We start from the raw sequence: 10102 nt of genomic DNA, 5'->3' as shown, positions 1-10102 counted from the left end.
ACCCACCCCAGCAGCCGTGGCTTCCATCGGATATCGTTTGGAAGTTAGCAACTGTTGTACTGGGTTTTGGTGATGCATTTAATAGTCTATGCTACTTGGGGAGAATACGTTTGCCCTAGTTTGAATCTCCATGAAGTTAACTAAGCTTCTCTTCTTCCCCTCCCCCAATAACTCTCGAGTGAAAAATGAGAATGGAAATTTTGCAAGTTCGCTAACCTGGCTGGCATGTCACTGTTCTTAAGCCGGAAAAGTGCAAAACTCCATGCATGATGCCAGGCATTTTGCGTAATAGGGGTATTATACAAAGGGTCTGAAAATGGGTTGAAACTGAAAGTTAGAAAAAAGGGTTCAACTTCAATCGTTTTTGATCCTATCATAAAAATACGAATCAGTAGCCATGAATGATTACTCGTTAAATTAGAGCCAACTTTTCCCAAAAAATGCCAGGATTGGCATATACAGAAGGGCCGAATCTTCCTATTGCAATGTGCACTTTTTTTGGGGGAGAAAGCGAGAGAGAGAGAGAGCAATTAACACAAGCATCAAACTGGAGTTGTCTTCTCTGAGAACTAATATGAGCCAAGGGAGCATGAGAAAATTTCATCACGATGATCCAGTGAGAATGAATGCGTGGAGGAGACTCTGAGCTGCCTGGGTTTCATCAGGTGTCCCAGATATGACAACAATCCTGTCACTTGATCCAGAAAGAGGTTCGTGCACTATGACCTTGGCGCCCGATATCTGATCAGAAACACCCAGAGAGTAAGTACAAGTTGGTTCTAAAAAATTGCATTAAACAGCAACAACCAACATAGTATCTGAGTATCAGAAAAAGTATAGCTTGGGATAAAATGGTAGAACGAAAGAAGGTAATGAAAGGAAAGAAAGGAAAAACCGAGAGGTTCTCTTTATGTGCAAAAAGCTCAAACGCTTTCAGGGATGCAACTGTGTTGTAGCAGCACTTCTATGAGTTTTGAAATAGTTCACCATTAACCTCGTTTGGACTTAACTGAGATCAACTCAGTTCAGTCTAATTTAAAGTTGAGTCTAATATCCAAACACTCAATTTTCAAATTACTAATTCATATTAACTCAAAACCTCTTTACATGTGAGACCCACAACATTTTTCAACTCAACACCACTTTACACGTGGGACCCACAACCTTTTTTAAATTCCTATAAATACATCTAAATTCATCTTAACATTTAAATACATATAAACTCATCTTAGGTGGGTCTCACAAAACTCACTCCATCATTTTCACTCACTACTATTCATAAAGAAGTCAACTCATATCAACTCAGCTCAACATCTAAACGATGGAAATAACTTTAAACTTTTGGAAAGCTTTCCATAGTTATAAGTAGAGATGGCAGCCATATTAACTAAAAATCATAATGTTAAAATCTATAACTGATACTGGTTTAAATGATGCCAACACAGCAATACTGCTGGAATGGATAGAGTATAGGTTACCTGTCTCAAACGAGCTAAATTACTACCATTTTTCCCATACACGGAGCTAATAACATTATCAGGAACTATGATCTCTACAGTTGTATTTGTCACAATGGCAGATTTGCTTCCGCTGCAAACATTAAACAAAAAAAGTGTCAAACTAAATAAAAAGATGCATACAATTACTCAGTTTTGGACATTGTGGACATATTATACTCCTCAATTATGCTTTCCAGTCAGAAGTACATGGACTATATAGTTTTTTTATCGGTACATTTATTGTTTTTAAATGTTAGGTACATTGACTATATGTATGCTTTCCAATCAGTTGTTTATTTTAGTTTAATACAGAATAGGCGATGTAAAGGGTTTCAGCCACGTGTAGCATGCATATAGGTAATTCAGTTGATATCTAAGAATAAAATGTGAGAATGTGCATAAACTAATAAAGCACAACATTATCTAAATTAATTACAAGCAAAGGCTCACCATTATTTCAAATTTTAACTTGTAAATGACCTTTCATTATCCCTGCAGATCTAATTTAGCACTCCATAGAGCAAAAACCATTAGAGTTTTGATAATCTTTATTTTTTTCTACAAGTAAAAGGATATTTTATTAATAATGAAATATGTATGGCCCACGTACATAGGAAGTATACAAGATAATACAGCTAGTTAAGAACTAGAAGTAGATACAAGAAAATTATGAAGGCTTGGACCATTAAAATCTATAGCAATGGCCCAAGGTTTATCTTCCTGACAACTGGTATCAGAACTGATAATGGAGCCCACTATCAGAACTTAGGGGGCTCCATTTATCTTTTTTTACTTTTAAGTTTTTATTTAATTTTGATTGGTATTGAATTTGATCATTCGTTAACTTTTTTTTGTAAGTGGTATTGATCCTTCATTGCTTAGTTTGATATTAAAAAGTTGTGGGTATTAAAAAAACCGAAAAAAACAAAATGTAGGTATCATAATACAAAATCTCCCACCAACCCTCCAAACTAACCCAAACTTGATTCCGATTTCTCAAACCAAAAGATAATGCATACATGCTTTACACTTTTCTATTTGTTTGCACTTTGTACCAATACTTATAAAAGATGAGTACTGCTACATCTACAAAGGAATTACATAAAATAATTCCACAAACTAACATGATTTCATCTGATTAGTTAGATCTACTTTATAGTAAAAATAATTTTACAATCTGACAAACCACGTCAAGTCACATCAGTTTACGGGATTGCTTTTGTGTATTTCCTTTATGGCTAAAGTATTTTTCATAAAAGATACTTGGTGCTAAATCTGATACAAATTGATTTTCATACAAACCATCCCATGCAAACAGAAATAGAGTTCCAATTAGATAGAATGGCATTGTGTGTTCAAGAATCGAACCTGCCAAGTTCTAAGCCACCTTTAAGAGATGTCAATCCCCTGCCAACATCAGTGATACTTCTTGGATTTACTCCAACTGCTGACTGCAATTGAACCCACCATAAGTGGCAAAATCATTGAGAGAGGGCAGGGGTGAGGAGAGAGTCTTACCTGTGACGTCCATAACCTTGGTGAAGAAGGACGGTCTAAACCATGGGAAATTGCATAATGATCTATACTTTGACTTAAACTAGCATTCTGACTAAGACCAACTGAAGGATCTGTACTTTGAGTTAGGGTAGCATGTCGACCAAGACTATGAGAGACACCAACTGACGGATGACTTCCAAGAGTTCCAGGATCTCTCAATCTTCCATAGGGGCTGGTATCGCTTAATACAGAGGAACTGCTCCTTGCTCCAACTGAAGGATCTGTACTTTGACTTAGAGTAGCATGTCGGCCAAGACTATGAGAGACACCAACTGATGGATGATTTCCAAGAGGACCAGGATCTCTCATTCTTCCATAGGGGCTGGAATCAGTTAATACAGAGGAACTGCTCCTTGCTCCAACATTGTTCTGGGTGCTGGAAAAAAGGTTATCTCGCAGTCTACCAGTTACATTATACAATGCATCTTGAACATTTGAAAACTCTCCCAAAATCTGTAGAAGTTAAATAAATAGAAAAATAAATGAAAGCCTTGCAGCAATTACAGATAATCCTATTTGACTCGGGCAACTATATACAAAAAAGCTTACTAAATGAAAACTGGATTATACAGTTTGCTTAAAGCTCTCATTCCAAAGCATATTAAACTACCAGCACAAACATTTTTTTTTAGAAGTACAATTAGTTTCTAATAAAAAAAGGACAGCTCAAATATACAAGGAGGGTATTGAAGCTACTTCTAAGAAATTACAATCTGAAATTCAGAAGATAAAAGAATAAAAAAAAAAAAAGGAGTTACTAACCCAAAAAAGAAACCATACAATGCAACAAAAGGCTAAATACTCATCGATAATAGCCAAATATAGGGCCCTTTGGACCCACTCCTAGGGAGTAAACTAGATGCACAACCCCACCCACCAAAACTGTGTATAGGTAATCTAGTGGAATTGAATCCCAGATGTATCCCAAGCCCACCCTTTGACTATTAAGTCGGATCTGAAAATAATCTATCCATGCTTTTATTTTTATTTTTTTTATAATTATCTATGCATGCTTCCAATAAGAAATACCCCCCCCCCCCCCCAACCCAAAAAAAAGAAAAAACAACATATAACAATGGGATGAAAAAAATTGAAGCTTATTTTGCCATCCTTCCATTGTACTTAAATAAAGGAGTGACATTGTCGCACCTGCACCACTTGATCATTCTCTGACACACACTTTGGGACCTGTTCACCACCGATTATTCGGATTCCAGCACCTGTAACTTTTCGCATCTCTGAAATGATTGCACCTCCTTTTCCCAGCAAACAACCAACTTGGTTTGACGGGACAACAAGCCGTGCTGCAACAGTTGACCCCTTATTTGAGCCTGAATCTTGCCCCTTTTCAATGCCTGCCTCTACACACCTAGAGAAAACAAGAACAACCGCCTTCTGTGCTGGGGAATATCGTGATTCAGGATTCTACACGCGACAAAGCCAACCATAAAACCTATTAATAACCCATACACCCCATAAATAAGCATATGTAAATCATGAAATTGTTAGAGAGAGAAAGAGTACTCAACAACAGACCTCCGATGCAGTAATGGTAATTAATCGTTCATCGCACTCAGTTATGGACGCTCCAACACATATAGTAGCACCTGTCTCATTTTGAAGAGCCCTCACAATGGCACCCCCCTTTCCAATTACACCTCCAACCCTATCATTGGAACAAAGAATCTTAAAAATAACGTCCTGCTGTAGTGTTCTTGTTTCAACTGCAGGAATCCTCTCAATCTCTATTGACATTGGATGAACTACTGATGCATAATTGATTGAGCTGCTTGGTGTCATGTGTGGCCCAGGATTTCTCTGAGGAAGATGATCTAAATGTAAATGCGGGTCAGGTAAATTCTCACGGGGAACTGCTTCCACAGGTTTGCTTCCAATCATCCTTGTTTTATCACCTGGTGAACAATCTTGAAGACAGCGAGAGACAGCAACAAGTGCTTTCTTTACAGCCAAAACATTCCCCTCTACCTGCAAAAATGTAGATGCATTCCACAAGGAAACAAGAGATAAGTCGTCTACAACATTGTATAATAAGAAACTCATTACCTACTCTACGAACATCCTGGCCTATAAACTTTAGCTCATCTAGTCGAAAAAACCAAAATCTAGAGCACAAAAGGTGAAACCTAGTACACATTATACTGGAAAGAAAGCAAGTAGAAAAAACCAAAATTTAGAGCACAAACGATGAAACCTAATACACATTATACTGGAAAGAAAGCAAGTAATCAGTGAATGTTCGATTCCATGAGAGTTCAAAACAAACCTTACCTCAATCATCTCTTCGGACGGTGAGGCGCAGGCCGGCAACTTGTCTGTCAAAACCCTAATTTTGCAGCCGCTCTCTTTCCTTATCTTCTCGACGACCTTACCTCCCTTCCCAATGACGGACCCTACCTGCGTCGCCTCCACCAGAAGACGGCACGACACAATACCGACCCCAACATCCACGCCATCGCTCTCTGCCGCCACCTCCAGTATCCTCTCGAAAACCTTCAGCAGGGCATCCTGCGCCTTCGAGACCTCAACAACACTGTCGGAATTCAGGAACTCGTTTCCTTTGCCGGCGCCAGTGTTGTTCTTTAGAGTGACCTTGGCGGAGATGGCGCCAGGGGCGATGACGAGAATGACCCGGTCAGGGGAATCGGGCGGGGCGTCCTCGATCCGGATCTTGGCGCCTGTGGACTGCTGGAGGGTCTTTATGACGCTGCCGGACTTACCAATGATGCCACCGATGCGGGAGGCGTGGCAGAGGAGGCGGAAGGGGACGTGGCCGGGGGGAATGGAGAGGGGTGGGGGTGGGTGCTTGGAGCGCTTGGAGGAACCGTTAGAGGGGATGGAGTAGGGGTCGGGCATGGAGGGTGTGGTGGACGAGTAGAGAGTCGAGTTCGGACGCTTCCCTGGTGGAGAAAGATAGGTGCTTCCCATAATCTAACACGCCCACAACACAAACATACACCTTCTCTCTCACTCTTTCTCTGTTCTTCTCTCGCTCTATGTAAGTGTTAGGTTTTTTAAAAAAGAAAAAAGAAAAAAATTGTCTATTTCTCGGTCTTACTGGATAGTTGCAGTGGTAGATAGACAGATAGAGACGGAAGAAGAGAAATGGGTTTTGGTCCTTGGAACAGGGATCAGGGAAACGACGCCGTACTGAAGCGAGCGCTTCGAATTACCATGAAATGTTAAAAAAGAAAAATCTAGCTGTAAATATAATTAAACATTAATATATATATTAGTTTAAGGAAAAATTTATTTGTAAGTATAAATATGTACTAATATGTGCACCAATCTAATATAATTAGTTAAAAAGTAGATTTTATTGAAAATAATGTTAATTTAAATTTTGAATATGAATAAATTAATATTGGTATACAGATTAATACGTGACTTTACTTGTACGTAGCAAAACTCATTAGTATTCAAATTAGTATGCAACTTTGCTCATATTTAGCAAAACTCATGCTAAAATTGGAGAGAATCTATTGGGCAAAAAAGAAAGAAAGACTGTTTACATACCTCAATTGTAGTTTTCTGTTTGATATATATATATATATATATATATATATATATATATATTCTATGGACTCTCCCATGTTTAAGGTAATTTACAAAAACTTTAATTGTGTCAAGTTATTTGAATGATTGAATCAAATCACAATATTCGTACTATATAGAAATTAATCATAATCAAACTAAATATTATAATAATATAATTTTTTAATATTATATTTATTTTAAGATTTGAAATTGTTAAATTATTTTTTGTGATTTGTTTAAAAGATTAACCTCTTCCAAACAACCACTTACTCTTTATTCCTTTTCATAATGATAAACACATTGTTAAGTGATATACTCTAATCATATTGTTATTATCTCATTTGGTAATGTCAAACATCTACAACTATCAATACATTTATAAAAGAGAAATGATTGGGATTATATTAATTATGGAATCAAATAGTATTTCATCTTATCTCATCTCATCATTATAATTTTTTTAAATTTTCATATAAAATATAATAAATAATTCAATTTTTTCAAATTCTAAAACAATAATAATATTAAAAATTAATATTATAATAATATTTTATTCAACTTTTAACTTTCATCTAAAACTATTTCATCTCATCTCTAAATCCAAACGAGTCCTAAATGTAAAATATTTAATTTCTCAATTTTATACATAATAATATATTTAAAATAAGCCAACTATTTTACAAAGAAGAAAAACTAGAGAATTTTCATATGCATATGAAAAGAAAAAAAAAAAAAAAAAACCATACCAATTGCTAGCTCTTGAGTTCATTCTAAATGGAAACCAACATGATCGATATTCGAGTTCATGAAATATGGGCAGGCAGACTCAGACCATAATGACAGAGCTTGCAAATACACCCTCAAATACAGAGATGAAGAGATTCTTTGAACAGCTGCAAAAAGACATCTTTCTAGGCTTCTAACTCTTGCAATTCTTGTATTAGTTCCGGACAAGATTAGCATATGAAAAGGAAAATGTTTGTGTGTCCTCTCTCTATGTCCCTCAAAGTCACAAAAGAGAAAATTTAATTATTTTTTATTTAATAATTAAGGAAATAATTTTCAGTATATTGATATTTTTTTTAAAATTTTTTAAAAATATTTAAATATATTAAAAAAATCTGAAAAAAAAAAAAAATCTGCATGCGGTCAAAATGAGCTGTGCAACTCTGCGCGCTCATATGAAAAACAGGGGAAGAATCTGAATTGTAAGAATTTTACAACTCTTGAGATTTTTGGAGTGGCCGATCACAAACTTTGGGAACTAAAAATCTTGAAACTGTGCTCTGAATAGCGCCATTGTTATCAATCTACAGTAACACCAAAGGCACCAGAAAAAGAAAACAAGTACCAAAAAAAAAAAAAAAAAAAGTAAAACAGAGGTTCAGAGTAACACATAAGGAAAGGCTTTGAAACCTCATGCTTCTTCCGAATTGCCAAGCACAAAGGAGAAGAGTTCGCGCATCGGAGGAAACTCCACCAAGCCTATGTCCACTGCATACCCAGAAACCGGCAACTTCAACTTCCGCACTAGGGTATATGCATCGGCCATCTGAGTGCTCGGCACTTCCTCAGCCACCTTGCAATAAGGAATCCAAGAGTTCTGTCTATACTGATCCGAAATTTCGATCCCTTCCTTCTGCATTGCATCGCACAGTTGCGCCTGGAACTGGAGAAGCGACAACGATGGTGTCGGCGAGAGAAAAAGCAGGTTATTTTCATCGGGAAGAGTTCCGATTGAAGAGAAAGATAGAGGCAAATACTCCTGCTTCGAAGCAAGGCTCTTGAGAACGTTTTCAAGCATCGGAGGATCGATAGAGGGGCTGGAGAAGAGGGTGATATGTGGACGGGATTGGTTGTCGATGAGTTTCTTGCTGATATTGCAGCGAGCGAGCACGTTCCAGGCCTTCAAGACCTGGTTTTCGAGGGCGGTTTCGAAGTAAAGCTCTATAGCATAGCCTTGCGACATTGTAATTAGAATCAAAGTTCAGAAAGAAAAAAGAGTGAATTGAAGAGAAAGGAGCACAACCCAAGAACCAAAATTGATATTTCTTGATAACCCAAGAAATGAAATGTAACAAGTGAAGATCAAAGATTTCGTGCAAGAACAGAGGGAATGGGAACTAGCCAAATGGGATGGAAGGGAAATGCGGCCTAAGAGGTGAAAAAGATGAGAGTCAAAGCAGCCAACAAAGATTAAAAAACCAAAACCCAAGAGTTTAGGGCAAGAACAGAAAGAATGAAAGATTCCCAGATGAAATCTAAGGTAGAAGAAGCCAAATGGGTAATAAGCATGAGGAAGAAAATGGAAGTGAGATGAGCAAAGGGAAATTTATAGGAGAGAGAGAGAGAGAAAGTGAGAGGGGTATTGGTATGGAAATGGGAAACTGAAAGCAACCTTGACGGTGGGAGTAAAGTAATCAGAAAGAGACTGGGAATAAAGGAAAATAAATCAAAAAAGGTTTTTGTGAGGAACTACTGTATAGTTACCCACAACGAAATCTCTGATTTTCTTTTTCTTAGAAAAAAGACATTTATAGATAAATTAACTGTTATAAAATACAAGTTTAATAGGATGAGAGTCCATTATAATTTTTTCAAAATCAATACAAATTACAACATAAAAACAAAAAACCAAAACGATGATCAGAACTAAAAGATTGGCTTCCATCCGATTCCCGCAAGGAGTATTGGCGTATCATTGTTCATTCTGCACATTGCACAACAAGGAGTATTGGCCTGTCGTTGTTCTTTCTTCTTTTCTTACTATTAGTAAATTAGTAGTGGTGGTGGTGAAAACCTATTTCTATGGACATTATTTTTCCTTTTTCGAAACTACAAATTTTATTGAAAAAATCAAATATTCATTTAATTATAGATCCACATCGTGTAAGGAAAAGAAAACGTGGAATTAGTTAACCAATATATTTTTTGTATGATTTAGGTGATAGACATATATTAATATAACTTGTCATGATAACATAATGTGAATATTACTCTTAAGATGCCCAAGAAGAGAAGACAAGGTTGTGTTTGGTTGTTGAATTAAATTTAACTCATTTTAAACTAATCATTGATGAGACTCACTACTTTTTCAACTTTCTGTCAAAAAATCAAATTCATAATCTCAAATTAAAAAAATTAAACCCATCTCAATAGGACCTAGGACCTAGAAATTAAACATTATTATTCACAACTCAACTCAACATTCAAACGTAGCCTGATGGTTGGAAAGTTAGATTGTCATTTCAGATGCAATGTTTATGAAGGCCATGTTTGTTAAAAATTGGACTTTCAAGTTTAAGAAGATTGTACCCCATATTTAAAAGAATAATCATATTTCAACGTCTTTACACCATACACAATTTACATGATATAATTTGATTTAAAATATAAATTTTCTTTGATTAAGTAGTTATACCCACCATTAGGCTTAATCTTTTGGCCCTTTTTATATAAAATTAGCATTAAATTTATTTGCTATTTGCTAT

General features: G+C 36.3%; 2 protein-coding genes across 2 annotated transcripts; both read right to left on the bottom strand.

Annotated features, from left to right (window-relative positions):
- Positions 1-347: 347 nt before the first annotated feature.
- On the bottom strand, positions 348-6142 carry LOC122313574 (KH domain-containing protein HEN4-like). The gene is made up of 7 exons (XM_043128684.1): positions 5346-6142; positions 4593-5042; positions 4206-4481; positions 3018-3509; positions 2868-2950; positions 1479-1590; positions 348-741 (listed from the first exon to the last, which is right to left on the bottom strand). The coding sequence occupies exons 1-7, from the start codon at positions 6000-6002 to the stop codon at positions 604-606; spliced, it is 2208 nt and encodes a 735-aa protein (XP_042984618.1). The 5' UTR covers positions 6003-6142; the 3' UTR covers positions 348-603.
- Positions 6143-7312: 1170 nt separating this feature from the next.
- On the bottom strand, positions 7313-9171 carry LOC122314198. Its single transcript, XM_043129618.1, has one exon. The coding sequence runs from the start codon at positions 8578-8580 to the stop codon at positions 8029-8031; it is 552 nt and encodes a 183-aa protein (XP_042985552.1). The 5' UTR covers positions 8581-9171; the 3' UTR covers positions 7313-8028.
- Between the last annotated feature and the right edge of the window lie 931 nt (positions 9172-10102).

This window comes from Carya illinoinensis, chromosome 6 (genome assembly GCF_018687715.1).
Source record: "Carya illinoinensis cultivar Pawnee chromosome 6, C.illinoinensisPawnee_v1, whole genome shotgun sequence".
Taxonomy (NCBI): domain Eukaryota; kingdom Viridiplantae; phylum Streptophyta; class Magnoliopsida; order Fagales; family Juglandaceae; genus Carya; species Carya illinoinensis.
Note: the sequence above shows the minus strand (reverse complement) of the source record. Positions and strands in the feature narration are given on the sequence as shown.